A 19,332-nucleotide genomic window follows, 5' to 3' on the forward strand; every position below is an offset into this window, starting at 1 on the left:
CGGGGGGGAATCTATGGACCCTCTGGTGCTCCACCCTGCTAAGAATCCTCCCATTAACCCTGTATTCTGCCTTCAAATTTGCCTTCCCAAAGTGAATCACTTCACACGTTTTCCACTGAGTTAACAATGACAGAATATTCTCCTATCCTTCAGATTTTTTTCCATTCTCTTGTCCCACCTATCAAAATCAGGAAATACTTGGAAATCTTTAAAAATTCTTTGAGTTCCTTGATCATGCTCAATTAGTGACCTAAATGGTTGGGGTTGGAAAATGTATTTTTAAAAATTGGTCCTTTGAGGCCTCTGGTAATTGTGGGAAAATTACACTGATGCCGTCATATAATTTCTAGTCGGTCTTGGATCAGTGGTTTTGGAAAATAGTTTACAGATGTTCAAATACTCTTGCATCAGCTCACTTTCAGTTGTTTTATTCCACTGTGCATTTCTTTAGAAACAACGCTGAGTGAGGGACTATTTGGATGCAGAAGGTTGAGAGGTGCTGCTCTCGGTGACAGTACACGGGAAGGCCCATTCTGGGGAATACTCTGCTGTGGCTTCTGAACAGGCGATTGTTATCCTCTCACAGAGTGGGGGCAAATCAGTCAGATGTTATGTCGAGGATGTCTAACTTTGTGCAGAACAGAGGAACCTGGGAATATAGGTCCATAATTCCTTGAAAACTGTGTTTCGGGTCGATAGGGTTGTAAAGGAAGCTTTTGGCACATAGACAATAGGTGAAGGAGTAGGCCATTCGGCCCTTTGAGCCAGCACCACCATTGACTGATCATCCACAATCAGTATCCCGTTCCTGCCCTCTCCCCATATCCCTCGACTCCGCATTGGCCGTCATAGATCAAAGTACTGAATACAGGAGTTGGGACGTTCCTGTCATTGTACATGAGACGGTACTGAACAAATTCACCAGCCTCATACAATGAAATGCGCTGTTTGTGTCTGAGGATGTGCTGGAGGCAGCCCAGGCACAGCATGGCCGCAACTTACTGACCCCAACAAGTACGACTTTGGACTGTGGGAGGAAACGGGAGCACCCAGAGGAAACCCACAAGGTCATGGAGAGAACGTACAAACTCCTTGCAGACAGTGGTGGGAATCGAACCCCAGTCACTGCTGCTAGAAAGTCTAGCAGAGATTATATGTGCCAAAGGGTCTTTTCCTGTGCTGTAGTACTCTTTGACGTTAGGAACCTGCCAGTAGATTTGCTGAGGGAGTTTTCTGTTAAGTCAATACCTCGAAGAGCCACCAAACACACTCAGGACCCGGAGTACTGCTGTCCCCACGCCAACAACGTCACATCAAAGTGTGAAATATCTGTCTTCAAGAATTTATCCTCCATTTGATTTCAGATTCAGATTTATCTATCACATGGACATTGAAACCTACAGTGACAGCCCAGTCCATCATGGGTAAAGCCCTCCCCTCCATCTACACAGAGCACTACCACAGAACAGCAGCATCCATCATCAGAGACCCCCACCACCCAGGTCCTGCTCTCTTCTCGCTGCTGTCATCATGAAGGTACAGAAGCCTCAGGACTCTCACCACCAGGTTCAGCAACAGTTGCTAACCTCAACCTTCAGGCTCTTTGAGCTGTGTCACCACAACGACCTTCAACAGTCCCCATTTCACCCAAATCTGATCATGGGGCACTTTACAATGTACCTGATACATCTTCAGACTGTGGGAGAAAACCAGAGCACCTGGGAAACCCACACATTCCAAGGGGATGACGGACAGAGACTCGTCACGGGGGATGACGGACGGACACTCGTCACGGGGGATGACGGACGGACTCGTTACAGGGGATACCAGGACTAAACTCTCAACTCCAACGCCCCAACATGTAACGGCATTGTTCTAACCGTCAGACTACCAGGTCGCCCAATCTGAATTGAAGGTCATCCACAGTTAGTGAAGAAAATCAATATTGGCAGAAGCGACTTGCGGTGACCTGCAAGTTCAAGGTTTGGCCAATAAGCGATTGTGTAATAGATATGCTGCTGAATTAGTAACTCAGGTCTGGTCAATAATGCAGACAATGTTCAAAGTCCATTGGACAACTTGTAAAAATCAAATTCAACTTAAAACATGATAAAAATTTTCATTAAGGACCACCATCACCCCGGACATGCCCTCTTCTCATTGCTACCATCATGGAGGTGGTTCAGGAGCCTGAAGACACACACTCAACGTTTCAGGAACAGCTTCTTCCCCTCCACCATCAGATTTCAAAGTACAAGAGCATATATATCACCATATACAACCCTACGATTGATTTTCTCACAGGAATTCATATAAATCCACGGAACACAATAGAATCAATGAAAGAGCACGGCGAACAGGAACACACCATGCAAATACAAAAGAAATAAAACCTCATAGTAAATAGCAATAAATAACAAGAACAGGAGATGGAGCCTCCTTGGAAGTGAGTGAAGTTATCCCCACAGATTTGAGGGATTTCTGACATGACCTCACTAGGTTTTATTCCTCTTTTGCACTCTCTTTGCAGTGCAAAGTTAATTTCATTATATACTTCTTATTACGATTTCATAGTTTGTATTATCAATGTACTGCCGCAGCAAAACCACAGATTTCACCACGGTGATGTTAGACCGGACTCTGATTCTGACCTGAAACGTCATGCTCTCCGTTCACAGGCACTGCGATCAGTGGTCAGCATAACACTATCACAGTGCCAGGGTTTAATTCCCACCGCTGTCTGTAAGGAGTTTCTACGTCCCCCCCACGACCATGTGGATGTCCTCTGGGTGCCATGGTTTCCCCCCACATTCCAAAGATGTAGAGCTTAGTAGGTTGTTCGTATGCTGTGTTGGTGCCAGAAGCTGCCCCAGCACATCCTCAGACTCCGTTGACAGTCGATGTGAACAGTGCATCTGAGTGAATCTTTCAATGTACTTGTGATAAATAAAGCTCATCTTTAAGTTAACTTTTAGGGAATCCTGCACGAGGACTCCCAAGTCACTTTGCACCTCTGATGTCCAAATTCTTGCCTCATTTAGAAAATAATCTCCACCTTTATTCTTTCCGCCAAATGCGTGACCATGCACTTCCCTACGTTATATTCCATCTGCCACTTCTTTGCCCTTTCTCACAATCTGTCCAAGTCCTTCTGCAGTCACCCTGCTTCCTCAACACTACCTGCCCCTCCACCTACTATCTGCAAAGTTCAAACTAAATCATACATATATGTCACCAGAACTTCTCTTAGATTCAGTGTTAACAGACCCTCCCAGTCCAACAAGCCACCCAGCCCAACAACACAGCTGTTTCAACCCTAGCCTAATCTAATCACAGGGCAATTTACAATGACCCATTACCCTCCTAACCAATACGTCTTTGGACTGTGGGGGGACGGAGCACCCATAGGAAACCCACGCAGTTGCAGGGAGGACCTTCAAACTCATTACAGATGGCGCCATAACTGATCTCCAAACTCCGATAGCATCGTGCTGACCGCTGTGCTACCGTGGCACCCATTTTCTTGCAGGCATTCACAGTAGGACAAAGAAAAATAGCACAGGTATACAAACTGCAAATACAAAGCCCAGCACTTCACAAGTTGTGTGTTCAGTGGTGTTCTCAGACTGCTTGTAAACTTCAAAAGGCACAGTGGGTTCTCATGCACGGAAACAGTCATACAAGAAATCCAAATTCTGAACCAGAGATACATGTTCTGTATGTACAAAATCAATTTGAATTTTGGTGTAAGACTCTATCAGACAGTCTGGCTGTTTGTGATGTTATTTACCAAAAAGAGCTCCTTCCAATCTTTACTTTCAACACTGAACTAACAAACTGAATGCTAATGTCAACAAGACAAGGGAGATGGTTATCGACGTCAGAACTTGCACCAGTCACAGCCCTCGTTACATCGGTGGGACAGCAATGGAAACTGAGAAGTTTCAAACTCCTGGGAGTGCAGTTTACACACAACCTCCCCATGGTCGCATCCCGGAACACATCCTACACAATCAGGAAAGCTCACCAATGCCTCTACTCTTTGAGGAAGTGAAAAGAGCTGGTCTATACACATCCATACTCACATCATTCTACAGATGCACGGTAGCAAGCATCGTAACTAGCGGCACCACTGCCTGCTACAGAAACTGCACTGCAGCGTATACTACAATGGATAGTCAAAACTGCCCAGTGTATCTCCGGCACCAGCTACCCGCTCTCAAAGACATAGATACAGAAGGTGCCGGAAAAGGGCCAGTAAGATCATGTGTTTTTCATCTTACTGTGGGTTTTTTGTGCTGCATCGGATCCGGAGTAACAATTATTTCATTCTCCTTTACACTTGTGACTGGAAATGACATTAAAATCTTGAATCTTAACATGATTTGTAGAAGACCATTCGCATTAAATGTATTTACAGTTTAAAAGGCAGGAAAAGACCATTTACAGTTAATACAACCACCAGCAAAAAAACCTCATTTACGTGTTGAAAACCATCAGGCTGAAGCTTCAAGACTCTTCTAAACTTGCTTCTAAGAGTGGAACAAGAACATTTCCCGTACCAGAAATGCAGTAAGGACAAGCTCCCACAGAGCAGACATTTGCATCAGAAAGGACACCGTCTCCAGTAACAATTTCAGTCATCCAAATTTAAATCACCAATTAAATGGCCCATCTTTCTACTTCTGATTTTCAGGGTAGATCCTAAAAAAAGTTCGAAGTAAATTTATCGAACTACATACATGTCACCATATACTACCCCGAGTTCATTTTCTTGCAGGCATTCACAGTAGAACAAAGAAATACAATAGGATCAATGAAAAACTACCCAGTAACAAAGACTGTGTAAATGAAAACAAACTGCAAACACTAAAAACTAATAATAAATAAAATAATACTGAGAACATTAGTCCTTGAAAGTGAGCCCAGTAGCACATTTTTTTGTGAAATATACAGTGAACGTGTGCTTCGCCCCCGCCTTGGCCAAGTTTTATTTGTCACATGTAGATGCAAACACTTGTCACTTGTGTCACTCAGATCAGCGAAGACATGCTGGGGGCAGCCTACAAGTGTCACCACCCTGCCGGGGCCCACAGCTCACAAACCATAACCTGTACGTCTCTGGAAAGTGGGAGGAAACCAGACTACCCAGAGGAAACCCACATGGTCACTGGGAGATGTACGGGCAGCAGCAGGAATTGAACCCTGATCTGCTCACAAGCTACCATGCCACCCATTCAGATGTAACTCAACCTGATTCTAAATTCTTTGAGTAAAGATGGAGATCAGCTCTATATGTACAGTACATCGAAAGAGCGAAACGATGATGCATTTCACTGTTTCGATGGTCACATGACACAGTGAAATGTGTCGCTTGCATCAATATCCAGCATGGTCCCAGGAGGTGACAGGGAGAAGGCAAGAGAATGGGGTCAAGAGGGATAACAGATCAGACTTAATGGAATGGTAGAACAGACTTAATGGGCCGAATGGACTAGTTCTGCTCCTATATTTATGGTCTGATTATAAATATGATTCTGATTCTATATCCCTCAAGCTCTGACAACACAAATATGACCTCAAGATCCCCTTCCCTCACCAGCATCCCTTCCTCCACCACCTGCAACGTCACAGGATCCTAACCAAATAGCAATGAGGGAATAAGATTTATGATAAAGGATCAAAATGTAAAATCTTCAACTGACCCTTACAGAGAAATAGAACATTACAGCACAATACAGGCCCTTCGGCCCACTACATTGTACCAAACTTTTAGCCTACTCCATGATCAATCGAACCCTTCCCTCTCACATTCTTCTAGCATCCACGTACTTACCTACGAGTCTCTTAAATTTTAACTTGGAAAGGGAGAGTGCAACACCCATTCCGATTATAACTCACTGCTGCCCTTTCACAAACTAACCCCAAACTGTAGCAAAACCAACCTCTGGGAACAAATTAACTCCACGGTTAACCTCGCAACGACAATTTCACTACTTCAAGCATGGCACAATGGGAGGACCCACACAACTTTCTATGATTATAGACCAAGCATCAATGTCTCTACAAAACACATTTCCACAAAAAAGCAAAGGGAATCCAGTACCTCGCTGTTGACTAATTAGGTTCCCTCTCCCTCTCTCTAGTCAACCTCAACAGCTAATGAATGTTAAAAATCCATAAGCTATAGGAGTAGAATTAGGCCATTTGGCCCATTGAGTCTGCCTGCCATTTCATCATGGCTGATCCAGTTTTCCTCTCAGTCCCATCGGCCTTTGTCCTGACTAATCAAGAATCTATCAATTTCTACCTTAAATATACATCATGACTTGGCCTCCACAGCTGTCTGTGGCAACGAATTCCACAGATTCACCACTCTGTGATGATAGGAAGATCAAAACATTTGCAAAGAGTTTGTAAAATATGTTTTAGCACGGTTCCATTGCCATGAGTTTAAATAGAGCAATGTCACTGGTAACTAAGGGGGGATGTCTGACATCCCCCTCTCTATTTTCTTCCTAACACCTTAAAATTTAGCCCCTCTGCTATTATACATTTCCACACCGGGAAAAAGTCTCTTACTGTCCACTTGATCTATGCCTCATATCATCTTGTACATCTCTATCAAGTCACCTTTCAACCTCGTTCACGTCAAAGAGAAAAGACCGAGCTCACTCAACCTATCCTCATAAGACATTCTTGATAACACTCTCCTCGTGTATGTGAAGGATGTAAGAAATAAAGTCAATTCAATTCCCAATTCATTAATATGCAAGCATTTTAATTTGGAAAGGGAAAGGGAAAAACACATTCCGTTAGTTATAATCCAGATCCAGATTATGTACAGCCTTTTGGAGGGGGTCCAGAAGAGGTTCACAAGAATGATGCCAGGAATGATTGGGTTAACGTACTGTACCTCTGGGACTGCGCTTGCTTCTAAACTCCAGTCATTACACACCCAGAGTTATCAAGATTTTAATTACCTTTGAAATTAAAGGAATCAACAATTTTTTAAAATAAAAACAGAGCATTTTCCAAAAAAAACAGGCTCAATTGTTTCTTGTATACTATAATATTTTATAATTCAGTCTGTTTGACAAGGCTTACATCGGGATTAATGCAAAGTGACCTATTTCTGTTCTGTAACATTTCACCAGACTCACACGTTCCGATTCTGGACATCCAGCAATTTAGTCCTTCGTAATTTATTTTCCAAACAGAACAAAACATGAAAAAGAACGTGTGGGATAAAGGAGCAAAGGAAGGGGCTGAGAAAATAAGTTTATAATCATTCCTCTGCAATATTGGCTACTTTATTAGGTACTCGGGACACTGACTGTACGTTCGTGGTCTTCAGCTGCTGTAGCCTGTCCACTTCAAGGTTTGACATGCTGCATTCAGAGATGCTCTTCTGCACACCACTGTTGTAATGCGTGGTTATTTGAGTTACCGTCACCTTGAACCAATTTAACCATTCTCCTCTGATCTCTCGTATTAATAAGATATTTCCACCCTCAGAACTGCCACTCCCTGAATGTTTTTTTAATATTTTGCACCATTCTCTGTAAACTCTAGAGACTGGTGTGTGTGAAAATCCCAGGAGATCAGCAGTTTCTGAGATACTCAAACCACCCTGTCTGGCACCAGCAATCATTCCATGGTTGAAGTCACTTAGACCACATTTCCTTCCCACTCTGATATTTGGTCTCAACAACAACTGACCCTCTTGACCATGGCTGCATGCTTTTATACATTGAGTTGCTGTCACATGATTAGATATTTGCATTAATGTGCAGATGTACTGGTGTAATTAATAAAGTGGCCACTGAGTGTATTCTGAATCAATTTATTGAAATTCCTTTAATTTAAAGATTATTTTATAATTCTATTGAAGGGAAATCTCATTCAATCATTTTGGATTCAATCACTCCAAAATCTTGCTGCAAAAGCTTAATTTCTAGGTCTATGAAAAATGGCCAAAAGTTGTACAGTTGTGTGACTTATGTCATTTTCAGATTCAAAATGTTTCTAAAATATTCCACCAAACACTTGTTTGAACTGGATGCACCTGTACATGCAGTCAGGTACCAACACAAAGCTGAGGTTTCAAAGCTCTACAAATTAAGGAGTTGCTAAATCAGTGCACACAGTTAAACTACCTCCTCCTCCCCAACACAAACAGTATTGGGGACAGGCAGAAGCAGAAGCCTCTCTGTGCCACCTGGTGGGGCTGAAATGAGCTACCAACCATAAAATATTTACCTACCAGAGGTGATTTGACTTCAAAGTTGACAGTGATTAGACCATAAGATATAGGAGCTGAATTAGGCCATTTGTCTGCCATTTCATCGTGACTGATCCAATTTTCCTCTCAGCCCAAATCTCCTGCCTTCTCTGCATATCTCTTCATGCCATGACCAATCAAGAATCTATCAAACTCTGCGTTAAATATACATAAAGACTTGGCCTCCACAGCTCCCTGTGGCAAAGAATTCCACAGATTCACCACTCTCTGGCTAAAGAAATTCCTCCTCATGTTGTGGTTTCTCGTGCCCCACAAACGACCAGGAGACGCAGAAGATTCTTCAAGAAGTATTAAACTTTAATTTGCAAATCAAAGCTGAGACAGTCATTGAGCTAGTCACTGATTTCCCACCGATCCTTGTACATATCATTTTTTATAGCAATCTCCTGGTTTAGTTGCATTAGCATATCTACAGTTGCGTCTCACAAGTACATTCGCCACTATTGTTTCTACCCATTGACTTAATCCTGTTCTAATCTACATCTCTTAGCTACCTCTCATTAACACACCATTATCTTCTACATTCTTAAGATTTCATTCTCCTACTAAATTGGATACATGCATAGCAAATAGCAAACTCAAAGCTGACTACATAGTTTTGGTTACACAGCAAACAAGTTCAAAGCAAAACATCTCTTAGCTACCTCTCATTAACACACCATTGTCTTCTACATTCTTAAGATTTCATTCTCCTACTAAATTGGACTCTCTGGCTGAAGAAATTCCTCCTCATCTCCATTCTAAAAGGACGCCCCTGTATTCTGAGGCTGTGTCCTCTGGTCTTAGACTCTCCCACCATAGGAAACAGCCATATCAATGCTTTTCACAATTCAATAGATTTCAATTGGGTCAACCCTAATTCTTCTGAATTCCAGTGAATTCAGGCCTAGAGTCATCAGTCTTCATATGATAAGCCATTAAATCCTGGAATCATTTTCATGAACCTCCTTTAAACCCTCTCCAGTTTCAGCACATCCTTTCTGAAACTGCTCACAATACTCCGTGAGGCCTCACCAGTGCTTTATAAAGTCCCAACATTACATCCTTGCTTTTATATTCTAGTCAATCCTTTCATTTCTTCTACCGAAGTGCATGACCATACACTTCCTGACATTGTGTTCCATCTGCCACTTCTTTGTCTAAGTCCTTCTGTAGCCTCTCTACTTCCTCACGACTACCTGCCCCTCCACCTATCTTTGTAATGTCTGCAAACATTGCAACATAACCATCAATTCTATCATCCAAATCACGACAAAACATAAAAAGAATCAATCCCAACACAGACCCCTGTGGAACACCACTAGTCACCGGCAGCAAACCAGAAAAAGCTCCCATTACTCCCACTCTAGCCTCTGTAATTCTATTACCCCACTGTAACACTGATACATCTGACTTTAGCTTCTTAAGTTTCAGGGTGAATTTGATTATATTATGATCACTTGCATCCAAGGGTTCTTTCACTTTAAGCTCGAATCAATTCTGAATCATTGCACAACACCCAATCTAGAAAAACTGAACCCCTAGAGGGCTCAAGCACGAGCTGCTCTAAAAACCCATCTCATAGGCACTCTAGGAACCCAGCACCAAACTGATTTTCCCAATCTACCTGCACATTGAAATCCTCCATCACGATCGTAACATTGCCCTTTTGACATGCATTTTCCATCTCCTGTTGTAATTTGTAAGCCACATCCTTACTACTGTTTTGGGGTCTGTATACAACCCCCAGAGTCTTTTTACCCTTGCAGTGACTTAGCTCCATCCACAACTAATCAACATCCTTCAGCCCTCTGTCACCTCTTCCTAATGATTTAATTTCACTTTTTACCAGCTGAGCACCACCACCCCCTCTGCCTACCTGACTGACCTTTCAATACAATGTGTATCCTTGAACATTAAGCTCCCAGCTATAATCTTCTTTCATTCATGATTCAGTGATGCCTACGTCATACATTCCAATCTGCAAGTGGGTGCTACAAGTATATCACCCTTATTCCATATACTGCACACATTAAAATATAATATTTTTAGTCCTGTACTCACCCTTTTCAATTTTGTCTGATTGTTACTTTGCAACTCATCCTGTTGACTGTAATCATCAGCTTCTCCGTGCTAGGAGTCACACTACACATTGCCTCTATTTGTAACTCAACTACCTCATCTTCTGCACTATCATCACAGTTCCCAACCCCTGCCAAATTTGTTTAAATCCACCTGAACAGTTCTAGCTGATCTGCCCATAAGGATATTGCACCCCCTCAGTTTCCGGTGTACCCTGCCCCTTTTGTACAGGTCATATCTTCCCCAGAAAAGATCCAGTGATCCATAAATCTGGATCCTTGCCCCTTGCACCAACTCCGCATTCACCTGCAAAATCATCCTGTTCTTGCCCTCACTAGTGTGTGGCACAGGCAGCAACCCAGAGATTACTACCCTGGAGGTCTTGTCTTTCAATTTTCTACCTAGCTCCCTAAAATCTCTCCTCAGGACCTCTTCACCTTGTCTACCTATGTCATTGGTGCCTATATGTACCAAGACTTCTGGCTGCTCACCCTTGTCCTTGAGAATGCCATGGACTCGATATGAGACAACCCTGATCCTGGCTCCAAGAAGACACGATATCATCTGGATGTCTGTCTGATGCCCACAGAACCTCATCTCTGTTCCTCTAACTAAGGAATCTCCTGTCAATCCTGCAATCCTCTTCGCCTCTGTTCTTCTGAGTCACAGCACCAGACTCAGTGCCAGAGACCCGGTCACTGTGGCTCATCCACCTCAACAATATCTGAAGTTGCATACTTATTATTGAGGGAATGACCACAAGTGTACTCTGCAATGACTGTACATTTCCCCTCCTTCTCCTGACAGTCACCCAGTTACCTGTCTCCTGCAACCTATGGGTGAGTACCTCCCTGCAGCTCTCATCACCTCTTCATTCTCCCGTATGAGTCAAAGGTCATCAAGCTGCAGCTCAGTGCATCCGGTGCAGATGTATTTCTCCGGGAGACTGGAGGTCTCCCAAACTTCCCACACCCCATGCACAGTACAAAACACTGCCCCTGGAGCCATTCTCACTACAGATGAGGAATGAAGAAAGAAGAACACGAAGAGGAGGGAGTAACTTACAAGACAATCTACCTCAGGCAAGCCTGATGAGCCGAGCCACTCTACAGCCCAGCACACTCCAAATGAATGGCTGCTCCACTTCAACCTGAATTATTCTTATTGGCCCTTTCTAATGAATCCCTCTTGCTGATTGGTTGCTCCTCAAATCAGGATAACTGCCATGAAGTTCCTCTTTAGAAATCTCGATCACTGCCCTGAATAAAATGTAGTCCTTTTCACTCACCCCTGGTGTGGATTGTCCAACTCAGAGAGAACTGGCTCGAAGCTCTGTCTTTTAAATCCTGAACGCAGACCTGACTGAACGGTCGCTCTTTTTACGCAATGCCGCTTGCCAACTGGTCACTCACTCCTCAAGTCAGAAAAACTGCTGCAAAACTCTGACTCCAAAATCTTCATCACTGCACTGATTAAAAAGTAGGTCTTTTCACACACCCCTGGTGTGGATCATCACACGAATCCCGAAACATTAAAACATACAATGAAATATGTTGTTTGCAAAAGATCAAATCAGCTCAGAATCATTGCCGTGTTCCCAGTGTGCTCACAACTCACTGACCCTAATCCGGAGTGCTGGAGAAATCCAGAGCACCCGGAGGAAACTGACAGGGTCACAGGGAGACCAGACCGTACAAAGTCCTTACAGACAGCGGTGGGAATTGAACCTCCAACAGCAGTGTAAAGCGATTGCACTCACTGCCAGTTTTCCCAGCTAGATATACTTTGAGAGATACTGCCTTGCACACAAGGATAACAGGATTCAAACTAGAAACATTCAGCTCCATTCTACACACAGATGGCTTCTCTAAATGGTGAATAAAATGTCATAAACACAAAGACGAGACAGTTAAAGCCTCCAGTAGGGTCACCCCTCCCACCCCCTGCCATTGACGTGCCAAATTTTAGAACATAGAACATGAAACACAGCACTTTAGAACACATCATATCACTTCTTAAGCTGATTTTCAGCTTGCACATCAGTTTTGAGGGATCTATGGAAGTGGAGCCTAAGATCTATGTTCCTCCAGACTGTTAAGAAGCATGATTGTATTCTGTGCTGGAAAAGGGCCAGTAACATCATGAAGAATCCCCCCACCCTGCTCATGGACTGTTTGTCCCCTGCCATCAGGGAGGAGGTTACGTAACATCCACACCAGACACAAAAAACAGTTACTTTCCCCAAGCAGTAAAGCTGATCAACACCTCCACACTGCCAACACAGATGCTTTGTGCAGGAAGGCACAGAGTCGAATGTACTTCCTAAGAAGGTTGGCGTCATTCAATGTCTGTAGTGAGATGCTGAAGATGTTCTATAGGTCAGTTGTGGAGAGCGCCCTCTTCTTTGTGGTGGCGTGTTGGGGAGGAAGCATTAAGAAGAGGGACGCCTCACGTCTTAATAAGCTGGTAAGGAAGGCGGGCTCTGTCGTGGGCAAAGTACTGGAGAGTTTAACATCGGTAGCTGAGCGAAGGGCGCTGAGTAGGCTACGGTCAATTATGGATAACTCTGAACATCCTCTACATAGCACCATCCAGAGACAGAGAAGCAGTTTCAACGACAGGTTACTATCGATGCAATGCTCCTCAGACAGGATGAAGAGGTCAATACTCCCCAATGCCATTAGGCTTTACAATTCTACCGCCAGGACTTAAGAACTTTTTAAAGCTATTATTAATGCTTTTTGAGATAGTGATTTAGATGCATATCATATTTTTTTTACTGAGTTAAGTATTGTATGTAATTAGTTTTGCTACAACAAGTGTATCGGACATTGGAAAAAAGTTGAATTTCCCCATGGGGATGAATAAAGTATCTATCTATCTATCTATCTATCTATCTATCTATCACACTAACCCTCCCCTCTAAACCCCCAAACACCACTACTTTATCATTTCCTGTCAGTCACCTTATGTACAGACACTCCTGTGCCTAGTGTCGCTTTATGGACATACATTCGTCCTGTGTAGAGTATATAAGCTTAACAAGTCACCAAGACTGCACAGACCAACACTACCAGGTATGGAAAGCATCTACGGCAACCATCTCCAACCATCCAGCAGGAGACACAGAAACATCTCTTCCTGGACATCCAGACTGAAAACAGCTCTTTCCCCAGGGCTGTTGATGCTGCAGTTCAGGTGTTTGTTTTGCATTCAGTTGTAATTTAGACGTCACTCCAAATAACTCAGACGTTATTTAGAATGTAGTCATTCTGAACTGAATGGAGCAGCACTGCAATCTCATTGTCCTCAGTGAGGCTCTGACTAAGAAACTAACTAAACTACCTATATTTATAGTGAACTTTTACTAATGTATTTGTCATCTTATTGCTTTTTATGTGCTGCATTTGATCTGCAGTAACAATTTTGATCTCCTTTACATTTGTGCACTGGAAATGACATTAAATAATCTTCAACATCTTGAAATACAACTTTCCGAAATTAATCACTTCACACTTTTCCAGGTTGAACTCCATCTGCTATTTCTCAGCCCAGCTCTGCATCTTATCAGTGTCCCATTGTAACCTACAACAACCTCCTACACTATCCACAACTCTACCAACTTTAATGTTATCAGCAAAGTTACTAACCCACCCTTCCACTTCCTCATCCAAGTCATTTATAAAATATCACAAATAGGATGGAATCCTACCTAGAATTTTAGGATTCATCAGCCAGGTAACTAAGCATACACAGGCTCTTAGTGCTTCCCTGGTGGCCCAATTGAATTGGAAGAAAAAGGAAGCAACTCACAGGTCTGTGAGTGAGATTTAAAACAGGAGGGGTTGCAGGCTTTCAGTATTTTTCCAGCAGCCCAATCAAATAGTGATTCATTAACAAGGGCAAATAAAAATAAGACAGCGACCAGCGGAACGGCCACTGTGTGAGTGGACCAGTATTAGACTGGGAAGGCTTCGGCAACAACAGACTTGGGCAAGGTTCATATCTGGCAAGTTTCTTTTTCTTCATTTTCATCTGTTAGTACATAGAGCAGTGGGAATGACTGCAGGGGCTGTATCCTGCTCTTTGTGTGAGATGTGGGAATTCTGGGCCTCCAGTTTCCCGGATAACCACATCTGCGTAAAGTGCATCAAGCTGCAGCTCGATGACAATGTGGTGAGAAACTGGAGATACAGCTCGATGACAACTTGGTGAGAAACCGAAGATACAGATCCTCGGACAACGTGAGAAACCGGAGATACAGATCGATGACAACGTGGTGAGAAACCGAAGATACAGATCCTCGGACAACGTGAGAAACCGGATACACAGATCGATGACAACGTGGTGAGAAACCGAAGATACAGATCCTCGGACAACGTGAGAAACTGGAGATACAGATCGATGACAACTTGGTGAGAAACCGAAGATACAGCTCGATGACAACGTGGCGAGAAACCGAAGATACAGATCGATGACAATGTGGTGATTTCCGGAGATACAGCTCGATGACAATGTGGTGAGAAACTGGAACTGCAGCTCTTCAATGTGGCTGAAGAGATTGTGGAGGCATTAGCAATGATGTTTCCAGAATCACTAGATTCTGGAATGGTCCCAGATGGCTGGAAATTTGCAACTGGCACTCCACTCTTCAAAAAAAGAGGGATCCAGAAGAAAAGAAATTATAGGCCACTTAGCCTGACGTCAGTGGTTGGGAAGATGTTGGAGTCGATTATTAAAGATGTGATTTTGGGGTACTTAGAGGCACATGGAAAAATAGGTTGTAGTCAGCATGTTTTCCTTAAGAGAAATTCTTGCCTGACAAATCTATTAGAATTCTTTGAAGAAATAACAAGCAGGATGGACAAAGGAGATTCAGACAGACAGACAGACATACTTTCTTGATCCTGAGGAAATTGGGTTTTGTTACAGTCGCACCAACCAAGAATAGTGTAGAAATATAGCAATATAAAACCATAAATAATTAAATAATAAGTTAATTATGCCAAGTGGAAATAAGTCCAGGACGAGCCTATTGGCTCAGGGTGTCTGACACTCTGAGGGAGGAGTTGTAAAGTTTGATGGCCACAGGCAGGAATGACTTCCTGTGACGCTCAGTGTTGCAGCTCGGTGGAATGAATTTATGTTGTATTTGAATTTTCAGAAGGTCTTTGACAAGGTGCCACACTTGAGGCTGTTCAGTAGGATATGACCCTGCTTAGCAAATATGAGCCCATGATATTACAGGAAAGATTCTGGCATGGATAAAGCAGTAACTGATTGGCAGGAGGCAGAGTGGGAATAAAGGAAGCCTTTTCTGGTTGGCCACCAGTGGCTTAGTGGTGTTCCACAGGGGTCGGTGTTGGGAGCACCTCCTTTAATGTTGTATGTTAATGATTTGTATGATGCAGTGCTGGCTTTGTTACAAAGTTTGCAGATGATATGAAGATAGGCAGAGGGCAGGAAGTTTTGAGGAAGCACAGAGGCTACAGAAGGACTTAGGAGAACAGGCAAGGAAGTGGCAGATGGAATACAGTGTTATGAAGTGTATGGTCATGGGGTTGAGAGGGAAATGGATCAGCCATGATGAAATGGCAAAGCTGGCCCAATTCTGCTCCCATGTCCTAGGCACTGACGGCTGGGCAGATTTCAAGTGCAAACGAGAGACAGAACTTCATGCACAATGTAGTAATAACAGTCGTACAGATCAAATGTATTCAACCTCTGTCAGAGATGATAAATATTGTCACCTGAAGCTTTATAAGGCATTGGTCAGACTGTATTGTCAGCAATTTCAGGCCCCTTATCTATGGAACAATGTGCTGGCATTGGAGAGGGTTCAGAGGAGGTTCCTGAGAATAATTTTGGTAATGAAAGGGTTAATGTGCTGTAAAAGGAGCATTTGATGGCCCTGACCTGTATTCGCTGTAGTTTAGAACAACAAATATTGAAAGGCCGAGACAGAATGGACATAGAGAGGATGGTGGGAGAGTCTAGGACCAGAGGACACAGCCTCGGAATGGAGGGGCATCCAACCAGAACACAGATGAGAGGGAACTTCTTTAGCCAGAGGGTGGTGAATCCATTGCCACAACTGGCTGTGGAGGCCAAATCATTGGGTATGTTTAAAGGTGAGGTTGATAGGCATCGAAGGGATTACAGGGAGACAGCAGAAAAAAGGGGTCAAAAAGCATAATAAATCAGCCATGATGGAATGGGAGAGCAGACTCGATGGACCGAATAGCCTCACTGTGCTCCTCTGTCTTATGGTCTTTGATGTCAGGTAGCCTCCACGAAGGGGTGAATGTTTTGGCCCAAGCCCCTTCATCTGGACTGTAAGAGGCGATAGACGATTCTGATTCTACATAAGAACATAAGAAATAGGAGCAGAAATAGGCCATTCGGCCCGTCGAGCCTGCCCCACCATTCAATAAGATCATGGCTGATCTGTCTGTAAACCCAGCTGCATTCTGGCTTCTCCCTCTCATTTCCAGCCCTTGATGAAGGGTATGGGCCGAAACGTCGACTGTTTATTCATTTCCATAAATGCTGCCTGACCTGCCGAGTTCCTCCTGAGAGGCACGCGTTGTTCTTGTGTACAGCCCAGGTCTCGTCTGCTTCATTGTAAACATCGCCCTGTGCTGAGACAGAGTCCCACAGCCAACGTCTGGCCAAGGACTTCGAGATTTCCACCTTCTCCTGATGGTCTCAACCGGGATGCAGATTTTCAAATCGCCTGCTACACGTCTCTCGCACACATGATCAGCCAAACCATAATTAGAAACCCGTTTTCATCTTTGAAAACCAAGATTGTTGATTTGGAGTACTGATAATTTTGCAATTGTTCAACCACATTACTTTCAGCAAAACAAGCCATGATGTACAACGGACTGGAAAGCAGTTCGCAACGGGATTGTTCGAGTTCTATCAGTTCACTTCTTGGAAAGTTAACACGACTCTCTCTCTCTCTCCCTCCGTCCTCACCACACACCCACCTCTCTCACCCCTCCTTCCCTATCTCTCCCTTTCCCCCTTTTCCCTCTCCCGCTCTCTCCGAACTCCTTATAAAAACTGTAGTAATCGGAGTGATTTCTGACACCCTTTACTTCATCTCTGAACACTTTGCTGTGCGAAACACTTAGAGCTGGCTCCTCATTGTGACAAATCCATTGACAAACCAGATTTTTAAAAAATACAGATGAAATGTAACGCCACTAAAGAGAGTTTTGTGAAAGAATATGATATAAATGTCATCGGAATAGATACTCCTTCCACAAAAGAAAACAAAATTTAATCTTGAATCCACTTTGATTTTGTTAATTTTAGAACGGCTTTGTGGCGAACTCAAGGGGCAGTAAGTAGATAAGGACACTGTGGAAACCACTGGCTGCTGTGCTAAACATCTGCAGCCCTGCACCATGAACCAACCGTGTGATTTACGTACAAAAGCGAGAAATATTAAAAACCTCCCGCGCCATCTAAAGGATTCGGATAGTCAGTCCAAGTAAACATCCCACCTGTGTTCGTGTTTTGTCTCACTCACTCACTCACTCACTCACTCACTCACTCACTCACACACTCACTCACACACTCACACACTCACACACTCACTCACACACTCACACACACACACACACACACACACACACACACACACACACACACACACACACACACACACACACACACACACACACACACACACACACACACACACACACACACACACACACACACACACACACACTAGAAACTTGTCTCTGCATCTCTTAGTTCCGGACCTTCGTCTCTCCAACTCGTTCACTTGCCCAGCTCCCCCTCGGCCAGCAGCAGAGGTGGGGAAATGAGGCGCCGCTTTCTCCTTCACACAGCCTCAGGTCAAACTGCCCGGGATTAAAGAGCGCCACATTCCCGCTTACTCTCAACACACATCAGCCTGTGGCTGCCACCCTGGACGGGACAAAGCCTCTTCTAAAATAAATCAGAAACAACTTAAATCTCCAGGCACACACACGGGCAGAGTCGGGAGACGCAGTGAGGGCAATAAGTTTATATTCGATTGTAAATGGATTTGGTAAGAGACAGATGACCATTTCAGTGAGTGTGGACACTAAATGCCAGCGCTCGCTTCCCCTCATCCTCTGCTGTCCGATCCAGGGATTTACTCTGCCGGCCACTTACCAGCTCGCCGTTAGTCAGTGTACAGAGTCCCAGCGTGAGTAGGATCCAGCCGTTCATGGTGCCGCCGCCGCTCTCCGGTGCCACTCGGGCTGCAGGGATCCGACTTGTCGGGCTTCACCTCGCCTCCCTCCCGCTAACACAGCGCACCACCTCGTTCCTTCTATACCCCCTAGGCTCCTTCTTCGGAGAATATTCTTCCGCGGACTTCTTCCCTTCTCCGCAATCTCAGCTTCCCCCTGATTAATCAGATCAGACGCGTAAGAGAACTTTGCATTTTATATAGAAAAACAGAGAGAGAGCCGAGCTGAATGCAGAAAGCGGGCGCTGCCTTCGCCACAGATGATCAGAGACAGACAGCCCTTACCTAAGCGGTGTCAGAGCAAGCCGCACGCCGGGGGCTTTGCTGGGATCCACTCGGAGCCGATGCGTGCGCAACGATGCCGAGCGCTTTGGGGAGGGCAGCCCGTGATTGACGGCGGCTCGGCAGCGCAGTCTGCAGGTCGCGGTGAGGCCGGGCCAGCGGGTTTCCAACGTCCACATTATCATACATGGACGCAAGAGTACACGTGTGCACAGAAACTTATCGCAGCTGCATCACAGATAAACACCATTGACAAGATCTGGTCCTGTCTGGCATCTCCCCCCTCTTTTCCTGTCCGAAAAGGGTCTCGCCCGAAACATCGACTATACTCTTCCATAGATGCTACCTGGCTTGCTGAGGGGTGTGTGTGTGTGTGTGTGTGTGTGTGTGTGTGTGTGTGTGTGTGTGTGTGTGTGTGTGTGTG

General features: G+C 44.2%; 1 protein-coding gene across 1 annotated transcript in view; it reads right to left on the bottom strand.

Moving 5' to 3' along the window:
* The window catches only part of sdc2 (syndecan 2), a 160,305-nt gene extending 141,241 nt beyond the window's left edge, over positions 1–19,064 (bottom strand). Inside the window, exons 1-2 of the mRNA XM_073071931.1 lie at positions 18,912–19,064; positions 18,548–18,783 (exon numbers count right to left, since the gene is read on the bottom strand). Coding sequence (XP_072928032.1) covers positions 18,548–18,604 — 57 coding nt within the window. The 5' untranslated portion in view covers positions 18,605–18,783; positions 18,912–19,064. The remainder of the gene's footprint in view (positions 1–18,547; positions 18,784–18,911) is intronic.
* Between the last annotated feature and the right edge of the window lie 268 nt (positions 19,065–19,332).

This window comes from Hemitrygon akajei, chromosome 1 (assembly GCF_048418815.1).
Source record: "Hemitrygon akajei chromosome 1, sHemAka1.3, whole genome shotgun sequence".
Classification (NCBI taxonomy): domain Eukaryota; kingdom Metazoa; phylum Chordata; class Chondrichthyes; order Myliobatiformes; family Dasyatidae; genus Hemitrygon; species Hemitrygon akajei.